At 37.7% G+C, this 16324-nt stretch overlaps 1 protein-coding gene and 1 long non-coding RNA gene across 8 annotated transcripts; one reads left to right on the top strand and one right to left on the bottom strand.

The window, feature by feature from the left end:
• Positions 1-53: 53 nt before the first annotated feature.
• On the top strand, positions 54-2524 carry LOC112803787 (flavonoid 3'-monooxygenase CYP75B137). The gene is made up of 2 exons (XM_025847252.3): positions 54-1400; positions 1761-2524. Exons 1-2 carry the CDS (start codon positions 534-536, stop codon positions 2388-2390), a joined length of 1497 nt encoding a protein of 498 aa, XP_025703037.1. The 5' UTR covers positions 54-533; the 3' UTR covers positions 2391-2524.
• A 1761-nt stretch (positions 2525-4285) lies between these two features.
• Positions 4286-11611, bottom strand: LOC140173803 (uncharacterized). Of its 7 annotated transcripts, none has more exons than XR_011862950.1 (7): positions 11119-11583; positions 9077-9525; positions 7949-8031; positions 7508-7700; positions 6883-6942; positions 5053-5264; positions 4286-4971 (listed from the first exon to the last, which is right to left on the bottom strand). It is a non-coding gene; the product is annotated as an uncharacterized lncRNA (long non-coding RNA). The 7 variants fall into 7 exon arrangements; XR_011862951.1 differs by having other exon boundaries at positions 4802-4932; XR_011862948.1 differs by lacking the exons at positions 4286-4971; positions 5053-5264 and adding an exon at positions 5690-6453.
• Positions 11612-16324: the final 4713 nt, after the last annotated feature.

The raw sequence follows: 16324 nt of genomic DNA, 5'->3' as shown, positions 1-16324 counted from the left end.
AATCTATCGAGAATGTAGCCCCATGTGTGCATTTGTTTTACTTGATATTTTGTCCATTGTTAATAAATAAATTAATAATTTTGAGTTTGTTTCACGATAAATCAAGGAGTCTTAACAATTCCTCTTGTGGGGTCTCAATATTTCAAGGTCAATTAGGACGGTTGGAGGTCCTAAATTTTATCTCTTACGGAAAATGAATATCCTCATTTGCTGCCAACGTGCCAAAACTGTATTGGCTTTCGGCAAAAGATTCCTTATGAATTTCAGTATCTTCCTCACACAATCATTCTAACCCGTATTTCGTTGTCCTTTACCATATCTACTTATCTAGCTTGTATTTCACCGCCAACCAACCATAGCCACAATTCACTCACATAGATATATCCTCTACTCATGTCAAGAAAAGGAAAACCTATATCCTCTACTTCTCAGTTCTGAATTCTCACTCTATTTCATTTCTTTCATCATCCTATTCCCTCCTAGACTTCATTGTCCCTCCGGTAATAATTAACAATAGAAGAAACCCGAACACCATGCTCCTCATCATTGCTTTTTTCATCATCTCCATCATCACGTGGGTCCTCTTTTTCAGGCCCAGCAAGGCCCAAGGAAACCTCCCACCAGGCCCACCGGGTCTCCCAATCTTCGGCAACCTATTCTCCCTCGATCCCGAGCTCCACACCTATTTCGCGGGCCTGGCCCGCACCTATGGCCCGATATTCAAGCTCCAGCTCGGCGGCAAGCTCGGCATCGTCATCACCTCCCCAACCGTGGCCTGCCAAGTCCTCAAGGATCACGACACCGTTTTTGCCAACCGCGACGTCCCCGCCGCCGGAAGAGCCGCCACTTACGGCGGATCCGACATCGTCTGGACGCCATACGGACCCGAGTGGCGGATGCTGAGGAAAGTATGCGTCATGAAGATGCTGAGCAACCACACGCTGGACTCCGTCTATGAGCTCCGCCGCAACGAGGTGCGAAAAACGGTCGGGTTCTTGTGTAATCGGGACGGGTCAGAGGTGAACGTTGGCGAGCAGGTGTTCTTGACGGTGCTGAACGTGATAACGGAGATGATGTGGGGAGGGGCGGTGGAGGGGAAGGAGAGGGAGGGGTTGGGAGCGGAGTTCAGGGAGGTGGTGGCGGAGATGACGGCGCTGCTTGGGAAGCCGAACGTGTCGGATTTTTTTCCCGCGTTGGCACGGTTTGACTTGCAGGGTGTGGAGAAGCAGATGCACGCACTGGTGCCGCGGTTCGATGGGATCTTCGAGAGGATGATTGGAAAGAGGGTGGAAGAAGGGAACAAGAAGAGCACTGATTTCTTACAATTTTTGTTGGATTTGAAGGACGAAGGTGACTCCAAGACCCCACTTACCATGGTTCAACTCAAGTCACTGCTCATGGTACGTTAGTTCCATCTCATTCTTGAATCTTTGCTCTTCTACACTCTTTTATAGTGAAAAATGGTTCGGTTTCTTTTATATTCTTGGAATGGATACCTTATATTTGGAAGTTGGAAGTGTGTGATTGGGATTAAAGTATTTTATTTGACTAGATGAACTCACTCCTTTTAGATCTAGGAGATCTTAGGTAAAGAATATATTATATTAATTAGTACTAATGTATATACTAATTTATTTTAATTAAAAAATTTTAAAAGTCATTAATTTTAATTAATATTACTCAGTATTTTTAGTCAGCAAAGTAATAAATTATATTAATCCTGTACCATTAATCCTCAATTTTGGATGGGCCTTGAACAGGACATGGTTGTGGGTGGATCCGACACATCCTCCAACACAATCGAATTTGCCTTGGCTGAAATGATAAAGAAGCCAGAGATAATGAAGATAGTCCAAGAAGAACTGGAAGCAGTAGTTGGCAGAGACAACATAGTAGAAGAGTCACACATTCACAAGCTACCTTACTTGCGCGCAGTAATGAAAGAAACCCTTCGGTTGCACCCAGCACTTCCACTCTTAGTCCCTCACTGCCCCAGTGAAACCACCACTGTGGGTGGGTACACAATTCCAAAGGGTTCGCGTGTGTTTGTGAACGTGTGGGCAATACACAGAGACCCTTCTATTTGGGACAAACCCCTTGAGTTCGATCCTACTAGGTTCTTGGAGGATGGTGAAGCAAAATGGGATTTCAGTGGGAGTGATTTCAGTTACTTTCCATTTGGTTCTGGAAGAAGAATATGTGCTGGGATTGCAATGGCTGAGAGGACAGTACTATACTTCCTTGCCACGCTTGTACATTCGTTTGATTGGAGGGTAACCGAAAGAGAGAAGTTTGATGTATCTGAAAAATTTGGTATTGTTCTTAAGAAGAAAGTACCTCTAACTGCCATTCCCATACCACGATTATCCAATCCAGATCTTTATAAATAGAATTAATCGATGCATTGTCATCAAATACTGTACCAAGGAATAACATTTTGTCATCTTGTAATACTATACAAAGTGGATGGGCAAAAAAGTTGTATTTTGGTCACATTATTTGATTCTAGAATTATCCTTAAACACATTGTTTTTGTAGATGTTGACCGCTGTATAACTTGTCTGTCAATTACAGAATACGGGGTGGATACTTGCAAAAAAACACTCCAATGCTCAATTCAATAAGTGAATAATAGGCTTTGCCAATTGCAATAGTCTAAACAACATTCTTACCCTTTCTTTTATATCTGAAACAAATCGTAATAGTTATGTCTCTAAATAATTTTGCTTTAAACGGAAAGTAATAGCATATTTGAGCATTTTGGTATTTGCTTTCATGAATGTATTTGATAACCGACTTATAATGTATATAGATGAGTCATGACGTATAGTCGAGCTATAACGGCAGCATCATAGCCCCCAAGTTTGGCTTAGTGATATTTTGATGAAATAGGTTGAGTTTTTATTGATTAGTTATAGCTTGGTATTTTGATAGATATATGAAGCCCCCAACTCAACTTGTTTGATCAAAATAAATATCAGAAAATATAAAGATTGGAAGAATTAAATGGAGAAATGTAAGTTTTTCTTGAAAAAGAAAATGAAAATAAAAGTGGTCTTATCATTAAATGGGTAGTCATTGGCGCTCCAGTTTCTAAGGTGAGTGAGTACCGTTGATTTTGATAGAAACAATGGTTGTGATTAAAGAGATGGAACTGAACCGATTTGCATATGTATTTAGATTCTTGAAGGTCTTCTTTAAAGGAACTTCAGTTTGATTAAAGACGTTTGGCAAAAGTAAAACATGCGTAAAAGAGGTTAGTTTCTCTTCCATTTTTGATTCTGATTCCTTCGCCTTTTTCTTGTTTTCCAGTTTTCTTTGAAAAAAATCATGGGTGAGAAAAAGGGAAAGGAAAAACTGAAAGATGGTAATGATGGTTCTTACGATTGGGTTAGTCAGCATGTTAAAATTCGAGGTTCTCTTTTTGTGGACATGGGTAGTGTGGCTGAGATTGATGTTTCAAAAATAGTTAGGAAAGGTTCTGGGGTGAGGGTTAAGTTGCTTCCATACACTAGGGCTGATCGTGTTTTTCATAGAAAAATGGATTTTAAATATTTTTACATGCATAGCTATGTTCTTGAAGAACTTTATGTGAAACTACTTTTTATTGGTTTCGAAATGATGTTTTGAAACAACTAAATTGTGTTCCGTCTCAACTCCATCCGAATTGTTGGGTTTTTCTAAGATGTTTTGAAATTCTAATGGAGTTTTTGAAAATAAAACCTTCTCTTGAGTTATTTTTCTCTTCATTTCAACTAAAGGGATTTGGAAGGGGTTTGGGTGAATCTGAATAGTGCTCCTGGTTTTTCGATTTTCAAACTCTATAAGTCGTCTTTCAAAGATTTCAAGAAAATGTTTCTGAAAGTAAAGTCAGTTGACGAGGATTTTCTCTTCTATTTAGACGAGCATTTATGTGAGAAGTTTTTCCTGTTTTGGTGTTTGCAGCCATAATATATATTGGGTCAAAAAGAGATCACTCCTCAGAATGAGTGTATAATAGGGTATTTGGTAGAGGTTGTCCATAGAGAAAACTTAATATCTGTATTTGATTTGCTTTCATGGTCAGAAGATAGAACATCTATGGTGAACTATCTCGGTGAGAGTTGATATGTTGTTTTTTGAAGATGTCAGAGTTGGCTATATTTGTAAATTGTGGAATTATTTTATAGGTGGAAAGTATCCAGGTGCATCAGCGACGAGCTTGAGAGCTCATCTAAAGGCTAAGAATTTTGAGAAAGAGGGGTCATCTTCTAATCCCAAAAAAATATGGATGGAGAGGAAGTGGTGAATCAACCAGCCCCTAAGAAGAAGCGTTTTGCTTTTAAGGATAGGAAGGCCGATGTATTTATTCAGATGTCCTTTGGCTACAACACACTCATCAGTATTGTGCCAGTGTTTCTGATGAAAAGCACAGTACTTTGTCTTGTCTACATTCTTCATATCTTGGTAGGTTCCAGCCTTCTGTAGAGGTTTGATTAGTTTCGAATTCAGTATTGTCTTGATGATTTCCTCCCTTGTGGTGTTGAACTGGGTATAAGAATCGTAACACAGTGTCAATCGGAAAGTTCGTTTCTTGTTTTTTGGAGCTTTATCGTCATCCTTATTGGTTTGATTCTTTTCGGATTTTCGAGCTTGGCGCAACTCTTCAATCTCCATTTGACCCCTCGGCCAAGGTTTTGGGTTTGACCACTGTGATGGCCTCTTGGAACTTTTCGGGGCGGAGTCCATTCTTTATAGCATGCAGGTGTACCTCAGGGTGAAGGTTTGGGATCCTCATCGCTACTTTAGTGAAGTGGGTCACATATTCCCTTAAACTTTTGTGCTGTCCTTGCTTGATAGTGTTCAGATAGTCGAAATCATGTAGATAGATGGAAGATGCAGCAAACTGATCTTCAAATTGTTTAGCGAGCTCCTGAAAGCGTGAAATTGAACCTGCAGGCAAAGATGAAAACCAACCAAGTGCAAGACCATCTGAAAAGGTAAGAAAACAACGATATAAAATAGGATTAGAAGCACCGTTCACTATCATCATATAGATCGGAATTTCTTAACGTGTTTTTTCGGATCTCCCATGCCATCGTAGGGAGTCAAGGTGATTGGTAATGCGAAGTTCCTAGGCAGTTTGAAATTTATGACGTCGGCTGTGAATGGTCCAACAGCGTTGTCCAATCTGTCATCGTCATCGTTTTGTTGTTGGTCTCCCTAAAGGTGTTGAGTTTCAGAGATATGTGTTGGATCAGAGTTTTCTTCCTCGTCATCTTGTCCTTCATTATGATCATCATTATAAGCAATCTGAACATTAGTTATCTTGGCTATCTGGTTTACCATTTGTTGGTTATCTTTAGTCATACGCTGATTAGCTTGTTGTAGCTCCGTTACCATCCGAAGAAGCTCAGATGATGTGGGAGCACTACAAGAAAACAGCTCTATTGCCACGCTTTTAAAGCGTGGCGAAAAGCTGAAAAAAGCGTGGCGATAGCTTTTGGCCACGCTTTTTGAGCTATCGCCACGCTTAAATAACATTGTCAAATTTGTATCTTTTAACTATGCAGCAACGAAGTGTTACTACTCAGTTCTAAATTGACACAACTGATAAATGAATGTACTGAACTATATATCATGCAATCAAGTGAAAAAGCAAAATAAAAGCATTAAACATTGATCATACATGTTCTTATCCCACTGAAAAGAGGTAAAAGAAGAATGGTCATAACACACAAATTATATATGATTCACATTTGCACAAAAATCCAGAATTCGAATTATATCAGCTAACCAACTTCTATAGGCAGACTAAAACAACAGATGTAAATACAGAAGAAGCTCAATACCAGCAAAACCTGAGGTTGGGGTGAAATTAATCATATTTACAAAGCAGAAGAGAAATGCTTAATCAAACTAAGACAGCAACAATGCATGAAACATCAACTGCTAAAACTTCATCGCTCTCAAGATTTTTCTGTACAACTAACAATAAACAAAACCCAAGGATAACCAAGATAAGCAATAAAGTAATCTTATAGTAATTATTCCTATCTAAAAAGAGTGTCAAAATCTTTATTCCTAAATAAAACACTTGCTATCTAAAAAAAATCTTGTTACCAAAATAGTGAAATAACTCTTAAAGGGAACTTGTCAGAGAAACTATTGAGCATATTGGTTTTAATTTTTTTTATTTTATTAAATTAAAATACTTTTTTTAATATGTAGGATGAAATCAATTAGGTCATGAAATACAAAATACTATCATAATTAAAATGCTCACTCAGCTCCTGTTTAATAAAAAGGGCAACCCGGTGCACAAGCGTCCCGCGTTTAACGCAGGGTCCGGGAAAGGGCCGCAACCAAGGTTGTAATGTACGCAGCCTAACCTGATAATTATATCAGTGGCTGTTTCCACGGCTTGAACCCGTGACCTTGAGGTCACGTGGAGACAACTCATCCACTCAGCTCCTGTTTAATATTTTATAAAAAATTGGCTTTTAAGTCATATATACCTCATCATTTAAAATTATTTGCATGACTACGTAAACCAATAAAAATCTCAGACGTTAACACTCACTAGGGACCTAATGTTAGTTTAATCATGTTCATTTTCCTGACATATCAATTTTAATATAAAAATAAAGAAAATTAAATGGAAAAAGTTATATCCAACCAGTAATCACAAATTAAGTATTTAACAATGAAAAATCAATTTATAAATATAAATAGGGAGGACACAAAAAGAGGGTGATCGACTCCTAACAATTTATGATATACAAATTGGAAGACAAAAGTTCGAAGATAAATTGGAAAGGGAAGAAACAGTTGCAATTGATTTTATTTCTTCCATAAGTAGCATTTTAAGCATTGTAACAGACTAACAGGGAAGAATTGTACCAGATCCACCAGCAAGTATGATGCAAGCCCTTGACCTGATATCTTCTGCCTCAAAAATCCCTATAACAATACAATTGTTGTCTTAGATAAATAATATAGCAATATGTATGACAAGAGGACTTGTCTGATTTCCTTTACTATCGGAAACCTCTAATTTTGAATTGCTATAATAAAAAAAAGCATGACAGCATAGATTAGTTAAACTGATGCATAGTATAGTATGTTTAACCCAAATCAATCCTCCAGCACAATCTAAACAAACCCATTTGGAATTCCAAAGCCCCATCTAATGCAAAATATTTTATATGGACAGCTGTGGTTAACAGGATTAATGCCAATTACATGTTGCAGATCAAAGGCTATCTACCCTGATGTATGTTATGTGCGGGCATAATAAAAAATCAAATTCAAATATGTATTTACGTTTTGATGGCTGTTTTTATGGAACAATTATATTGATATCTTAATTACCAAGAAGGGGAAAATAAACCACTCCAAGTGATATATAGAAGAGGTTGTATATCAACTTTAGCTTGTGCAACCATTCTTAAGGAATTATTGTTCTTTCATGGCTAAATTAATTATGTTTTTGGAATTCTCCATAAATTAAATTAAAATACACTACCTCCTAAAACAGGCAAAAGAAGTGTGCTGCAACCAAGGCTAGAAAAAAATCTTCCTCGTCGGAGTTGCCTGCCCTGCCATGGTCTCTCCAACCTCAGCCAGCTGCCATACTTGCTCGCCATACGCTTGCCACACCTAGAGGCTCTCAAACCCAAACTCTCGTGGACCGGAAGAATGGCACATTAGGAAGCCACCTGGATGGACTTGAGTGAGTTACAACTTACAATAAAAAAGCATATGCCATATGACAAAGAATGAAGCTTAAGATCTTTCTATTCACTGATCTATATAGAATCATTTCAAACAATATCCTGAAGCCAGCAGCAACAAACAACAGTAGTAGTTACCATGGAATTTGGAGCAGGAAAAATAAACAAATAAACGACGTTAGCTATATCCACCGTGCATGCTAAATTATAGAAATTAATATCAAGTGTGTAACCTGAATAAGAACAACCCTTAGTCAACAACCAGCAATAACACATGCTCATGCTCACTTTACCATTAGTTGCTTCCTCCTTATGCCTATATACCACAAACATTGATAAATTTTTATGAGGAAAAGATAACAGTTAATTAATTACACTTTCCTTTGAATCAAGCAACAGTATACACAGAAGAAAAACAAGAAGTACGTGTAATTTAAAGAAAAGGCCTGATCAGAGAAAAGGACACAACCAAAACACAATAACAATACCAAAAAGTGTGTCATTCTATCTCATTAGAAGCAAACTTATCCCTGAATCAACTCTAAGAGGGTAAGAGCTTCCCATGGGAAACCCTGTACCAATCCAAGGCACCAAGAATACTATTGGCACAAAAAATGCTTTGCCATAGCACTTTTTCCTGCTTAGTCTAGCCAAAGCCTCTAAAATCAATCAATCAAAACCAAAACAAGAAATGCTTCAAGTATTGTCTACAAATACCTAACTTTCAGCCCAAAACCCAAGCATTCAATTCCAATTTTAACAATGTTGCTGTCTGCCAATATGAAACATAACCAACTACAATATCACAAGTCCTCTAATCAAATCCAACATGAAGGAAAATCAAATTCACATCACCAGGCAGCAGGCAATGAATTTCTACTAATGATGATTCAAAAATGAAATATTGGTAATTAAAAGTTTCTTCAATTAATACCAATCCCAAACATTTACCATTCTGAATATCTACTGCTGTCAGTAACAACCAACGTTAAGTAATATCAAGTGAAGAATCAAAGTAAAAAAAAAAACAAAATAAAAGAAATTTAAAAAAAAAAAACTGAAATTAACCAAAATGCATGTCAAATAAGAACCACAAAATGATATGACCCATTTGATAGCATTCCTAATTTTAAACCACATTGATTTAGTTTTTATTTGATAACATTCCCAAGTTTACAGCACAAATTCAACCAATTTGATAACGACCTGAGAAATTTTACCCCTGCTTAAATTTTGCCACATACATACCAATCTGATATTTAATTCAGCAACAAAGTAACAATAATTAGTTGAGAGAAAATCTTTAACTTCACAACATAAACCAGCACGGAAGGAGTAGGGAATGGCAGAGACGAACGCACCAGCAGGGAAAATCAAGCAAAGCAGAAACGGCGAGGCAAACACGAACGAAGGATGTAGCAGATGCGAGGCGGAGGTGCGGTGGAGGCGCGGTGGAGGGGATGTAGCAGCGCGGACAAGGAAGGCAACAGTGAGGGTTAGGGCATGGTGGCCAGAGCAGGGAAGATGGAAGGAGATGACAAGGAAGGCGAAACGACAGGGAAGGAGAGCAGAGAAGACGACACTGGCGCGTAATGGAGACGATGCAGAGGAGATCGGCGAGGAGGACGACGCTACTACAGTGACGAGGACGACGCTAGTGACGAGGAGGAGAAGAGGCGGAGGGGAGGCTAATGGCGCAGCTGTGATCTGAGCTCTTCCAGCAATGTTCTGAAAACCGGATCGGTCATCAAACCGCTTTAGTCATTAGTTCACTGGTTCATTGGTTCAACCGGTCCAACCGGTGGTTCAACTGGAAAAATTGTTATAGAACAAAATAATAAATAAATTACAAAGGACCACAGATGAGGGTACTCCAAAAACTCCTATTAGATGCAACAGCATTCAACATTATCACATGTTCTCACACATACATACAAAGCCTTAACTCAAAGAACAACCATAGCAAGTGACTTGGAAAGAAAATGTAAACACCGAAACAATCACAAGAATACACAACATGTGAATATTTTTATAGCAAACATAATAATAAAATAACTCTTCTAATGCGTCTCCGAAAATATCCCAAATCAAGAAAACTACATAATCTGATCCACTTGATTCAGAAAGCTACATATATTAGAAAAATTAAGAATCAACTAAAAGAAAAAGAAAATGAAGGCCTGGTTGATTCGATTCAATTGCCTGAGAAGAAGAATCAAACATGGCTGAGAAGCTGAGAATTTAAATGTTAAACCTCAATATTCAAATAACATGACTCCATTATTGTTATTATTATATCTTTCTAATGTCACAAACTCAATATATATTATAGTCTGTTGACACTTGCCATAACTTGGCCTCATCATTCTGATTCATACCTCAAGTAGAAGAAAAAGTTCAATCAGCTTTCGTTACAATTTTATCCAGAGAGTTGGGGTTTCGGTTCGGAGTTTATGCCGATGATGATGACAAGAGGGATGAATCCGTGAATCAGTAACATAGGCAGTGCAAATTTTAACAAAGCTCATCACAATGATTAACAACAACAAAAAGCACTGAAGGAACAGTGAATCAGTAATATAGATAGTGCAAATTTTAACAAAGCACATCACAATGATTAACAACAACAAAAAACACTGAAAGAACAGTAAATCAGTAACATAGGCAGTGCAAATTTAAAATTTAAAAGTTATCAATTTAAAATTTATCATCAAATACAATCAGTGAGCAAAGCCAATCAATCAAGCACTGACTGAGCATTCTGTTCTGATTCTGTGACTGGGAAGCAACAAATTCAAGTTACAGCAACAATTTTAACAAATCCTAGTAAAGTCCCGATTTACAGCAAAAAGGCAAATTTATTGATTACCAATTCAGCAACACGCAAAAATATAGGGAGAAGGGAAATCTGAAAAAGAGAGAACACTAAACCAAAACATTAACCAATAATCACAAAACACTAAACCTTCACCCAGCAATTACAAACAAAGCCATCAATTACAAACATTAGCACATTATAAAACATTCCAAAACACTAAACCTTCACCCAGCAAAACCAGCAACTAGAAACAAAGCCATCAGTAAATTTGAGCAAAAAAATTAAGAGCCATAAGTAACTAACAGAGCCATCGAGCCATCAATAACAGAGCAAAGAATTGAAAGCAACAGACTAACAGAGCCAACAAGCCATCAATAAATTTGAAAAAAAATTTTACAGCCATCAGCAACCAACAAATACAAGACAGATCCATCAGCAGCAGGCAATTACAATTTACAAAACATTACAAGAAAAATGGAACTAAAATTGAACAACAATTTCAGAACTTCAAACGAAGAAGAAGACCGAACATTCAGAAATTAAAAGGAAGAAGCGGAGGCGAAGAATGAAAGCAGGGCCACTAACCTGGGATCTGTGCCAAGAAGCCAGCGAAGATGAAAACGACGGGCCGAGCTACCTGGGGAAGAGGAAGATGAAAACGACACGGGGAAGAGGAAGCAGCGGCAGCACTGAGGACCTGGGGACGGCGGCGGCGATGAAGGGCTAGGGTTTTTCTTTTCTTCAGAGGTCTCGAGGGAGTACACGAATGATTGGGGGAAGAAGGGGGGAGGGTTGCGCGATGGAGGGAAGAAAGTTTGCGACGTTTGCTGCGCGATGGAAGGGAAGTGAGGGAGCAGGCGGTGGCTGTTCGAAGTTGGAAGTTTGCGACGGTGGCTGTTCGAAGTTGGAAGTTGCGACGGCGACGGTAGCAGGCGGTGGTTGGACGGAAGTGAGGGAGTGAGGGAAGAGCAGGAGGTCGATGAGAGAAGCTCTGGACAGTGGCTAAGTGTGAGAGAGGCAAAGAACGCGTTTTGGTTAGGGCTGAACTCTGAAGTTAGGGTTCGGGATTCCTCTCCACAAAAACGACAGCGTTTCAGCAAAATTCAATAAACCAGCCGGGTCACGGCTCGGTTCGACCGACCGATTTTCGACCGGTTCAACGGTTTAAAAGCGGTTTTTAAAATCTACGGTTTTAACATCTGATTGATTCGTTTTTTGTGTCGGTTCACGGTTTAATCGGTTCGACCGGCCAATTCGAACCGGTTTTTAGAACCTTGCTTCCAAGGTTGCCATGGAGTTGAGTTGAGAGTTGAGAGTGACGGTAAGAGTTGATGAGAGTGAAAGAGTAGTCCTGAAGCTTTGTTTGGGTTATTAGGATTTTATTTTTCAATAACGTTTTGGTCACGCTTTAAAGCGTGCCAAAAGAGTGCCAGAATATGGCCACGCTTCATAAATGCTACTGTAATGAAATCCTGTTGCCACGCTTTTGAAATGTCCCTGTTTACCAAAAGCGTGACAAAAAAAATATGGCCGTGTCTCTAATCAATTGCCACCCTTCCAAGAGCGTGGTCGTTGACCCTTTTCGTCACGCTTTTGAAGCGTGGCAAGAAAAAAGTGGCCAAATCTCCATTCAATCGCCACCTGCACAAAAGCGTGGCCATTGGCCACTTTTGGCCACGCTTTTAAAATGTGGAAAAAAAGCGTGGCCATACGCCTTTTTTCTTGTAGTGGAGGAGGCTGGTCAGCCATGAACAGATATGGGAGTTTTGGAACCTAAAGAAAGAAGGGTTTTTGTTTCTCGTCCCCGCGGTGGGCGTTAATTGTTCTTGTGGAGGTTGACCGCTGTATAGTTCGTCGATGAGAGAACAAGGGGGTGAGTACCTACAAAAGGCACTCCGACACTCAAGTCAGTAAGTGAATAATAGGCTTTGCCAATTACAATCATCTGAACAACATTCTCACCCTTTCTTTTATATCTAAAACAAAGAGTAACGGTTATGTCTTCGAAGAATTTTGCTTTAAATAGAGAGTAATATCATATTTGAGCATTTTGGTATTTGCTTTAATGAATATATTTGATAACCAACTTATAACGTATATAGTTGAGTAATGAGATATAGCCGAGCTATAACAGCCGTATCACACACTATGATGCTAGTCACTGCCTCGTTTCACTCTTCACTCCCAAACTATTATTACTTAACTGTTAGATAATACAGAGATCTCTTTCAAGATTTTTATCATTTATTCTCTCAAATAAATTTTATCACCTTATTTTTTGATAATTTGAAGAAGTTACACTGGTTAATGATAATCTATATACTCAGTTTATAATGAATTGGTGGATTAATCCAAATCAGAAGCCTTCCATTATATTGGTTGGAAAGAAAGTAAATTGACATAATGTACCATGCAAAATAGATGCTCAAATATTGAATTATGTGTCGTTTGAGGTTCTAAATAACCAATGTTAAACAAAACCAAAAGAGAGAAAAGCAAATAAAAAAAAAGAGCTCCATAATTGAAGGTTGATATCTCGTTTAGAATGGTTGACATTTTATAAATAGTACTGAGAAAGAAGAAGTGATATTAGATTATAATAACTCAAGCGAAGAACATCCAGTAATTTCAATACAAATAAAAGACGAAGTTGAAACATCAAAAAGAAGAGAGTAACCTCATTATAGTTGGGATACTGATTTTGAAAAGTATTTTTTAAATATTATAAATCAAAATTCAAAATATAAAAGAATACCATCTAAATATATTCTAAAATCACAAAATTTTTTAGAAAAAAGAAAAAATGTTTGATCTAATTTGTAAAAAAATGAACAAACAATATTTAAAGAATAGTTAAATTCCTTTTCATTAGAAGCATATACAACCCAAGGTCAAATACACTAACTAACAGGACTTGGTATATGGAATTATATGGGTTTCGATATAAAGGGACTTGTCTATGATTATATGTCAATTATAAGTTCCCAAATATTAGAAGAATTATCAACTAAACCTACAGGGCACATAATAAAATTGTACACATAGTTTTTATTTGGGATAAATATTGTTTTGGTCTCTGACGTTTAGCGTTAGAATCAAAACTGTCTCTAACGTAATTTTTTATTTAGAATCGTCTTTAACGTTTTATTTTATATTAAAATCGTCTTTTTAACTTTTTACGAACAAAAATACCCTCCACCACCACCAGCACCTTTACCATCACCACCACCTGCCTTACTCCACCACCACCACCACCTTCCTTACTCCCATTAAATAATAATAATCAGATTCAAGAACACCAATAATAACACATTATTCAAATTCAGAAACAACAACATCAAATCCAACAGTAAAATCAATCAAAAAATAATAAATCAAAATCTGAATCGGAAGCAAAATCAAAAGCAGAAGCAAAGCAGAAACAAAGCAGAAGCAAAAACAAACATAGATACAGAAGTAGAAGAAGAAGCAGATGCATCCGGTAGCGGCAGCGGCGACTGGGCAGATTGGCAGTGGTAGGAACCCAGCTCAGCCTCAGATCCCTCTCTCTCTCCTTCGCGCGCCGCCTCCCCTTCCCGGCAACGCACTACATGACGGCAGAAGCATACGTGAAAGGCGGCGACGTCTTCCTCTATACGCGGTTCTGCTGGCGGCGGCTCATGGGAGGACCGGCGACGATGCAGGTGTCGCGATGGTGGCGGCGGCTTTGGCAGCGACCTCCTCCCGTCCACTGGTGCTCTCTTTCTTTCTTGGATCTCCTCTCTCGCCGGCTCGTGTTCGGTGGCGAATGACCCAAAGGTGGCGGCGACGGCACTAGGATTCACGACGACAGCGCTGGGATGCCGGGGCTCCCCCTTCCCCTTCCCCTTCCCCCCGGCGTCCTTTCCCCTTTCCTTTCTCCCCTCTCCCCTCCCGACTTTTTCTTTTTTTTTAAATTTTATAATTTTTTATTAGGATAGAGGTAATTTAGTAATAAAATAAAAAATTTTATTAAAAATGACGATTTTAATACAAAAAAACATTAAAGATTATTCTAAATAAAAAATTATGTTGGAGACAGTTTCAATTCTGACCCTAAACATTAGGGACCAAAACAATACTTATCCCTTTCTATTTTATATAAAGATTTTTTAAAAAAGATATTGTAAATTAATTACACATAGAAAATTACAAACAAAAAATATCAAGAAGCTAAAAGTTATCTTGTGATAAGCCAAAAACTTGATGGACTAATTTTGGCAAGTACACCAAATCGTTTTGAGTAATATCACAATGAGTGGATATTGTTCTTACGAGGTTTAAAGAATTGCAAGCAATTTCTAATCAAATCTCTAATTAGATCAACGAACGATCTAGAAATAATAATAGTAATGTAATAGTGTGACTGGATGCTTATGAATGATTAGAGAAATAAACAATGAATGGAGATGTTAAGGTATCAAAAATGTTTAATTTTTTAGGAAATGAAACTTTTATGTTTATTTACTTTGATTCACGCAATAAAAATTTCACAACAAATCATATATAATCAAACTCCGATTCTTAGGCAATTCAATTTCCATTTATCTTATTTAATCGCCAATTCGTTGGTCAATTAATTAAGAAAAAGAGCTTAAGCACAAATCTGATTTAAAGTTGCACAACCTTTCAAAAGTTATCACTAGTTAGTTTGAAAAATTATGAGAATGAGTTTCAGGTTAATCCCAATATTAAATTTTCCAAGTTAATAAAAGAATCCAAAATAGAGTTAGAATATTTTTCAATACTTCTAATAATTAAGAATAAGAACGAAACTCCATTCTTGAAAAAATTAATGAATTAATCAAAATAAAATAAACAATCAAATTACTAATCCATAAAATCAAATAGAGCTCCTAACCCTACCACGAAGGAGTTAGTGACTCATGGAAAAATAAAAGCTAAACTATACTATATTAATGAATGATATAGATGCTGAATGATACTCGATGAATCATCGCTCGCTTATTTATGCTCTAAATTCTTACCTAACTTTTGAACTTAAACTAATCCTAGTCTTATCTTCGTGAATAATAAGATAACTAAAACAATAATTCAAATTTAAACTAAAAACCAACTCTTATTTTTTTAGAAGAAGCTAACAATAACTAGTTGCCTTTAGATCATTCAAATCTTAAATCTTTGGAGTGTATGGGCTGAATAAAAATTGTCCTGGAAGTGATTTTGGACACTAGTGTTGTGCTTCGAACTTGGCACTAGGCGCTAGTCTTCTATCTCCTTTGCTGGCGCTAAACTTTGATTGCTAGCAGCGGGCTCCCACTTCTTTGGCCTTTTGAGCGCTTGATGCTAGCCTCTGGCATTGAGCACCAATGCATTTTGAACTCTGGGTGTCGAGAGTTAGTCCAATTTTTCTTCAAATACGTTGAGCACCAAGGTTTGACGCTTGACTTTGGACCCCTGGAAGTGAAAAATTATTTGGAGTTGGGTGCCAAAAGCAAGGGCATTGGCCGCCCAGTACTATGCACAATTACTAGAGTTGGGCTCCCTATCATGAAGTTAGACGCCACTCCTTTTTCTTCCTTTGCAAACATTGGGCACCATTTTGATGATTCTTGGGCACTGGGCACCTGTTTTCCTGGGCATTTGTAACACCATAATATTCAAATCCTTATACTCGAGCCATAAGTAATGATAATAAGATTGTACGACTCAAGGTGGATTATAATACATAAATATATATTAGTTGAAAGAAAGTACTAAACGAGAAGTCTGAAAAAGGAGTAAAATAAAATCACGAAACGGAACACTCACT

Source organism: Arachis hypogaea, chromosome 1, assembly GCF_003086295.3.
Source record: "Arachis hypogaea cultivar Tifrunner chromosome 1, arahy.Tifrunner.gnm2.J5K5, whole genome shotgun sequence".
Taxonomy (NCBI): Eukaryota; Viridiplantae; Streptophyta; class Magnoliopsida; order Fabales; family Fabaceae; genus Arachis; species Arachis hypogaea.
The sequence above is the reverse complement of the archived record's forward strand: the minus strand, read 5'-3'. Positions and strand labels throughout refer to the sequence as shown.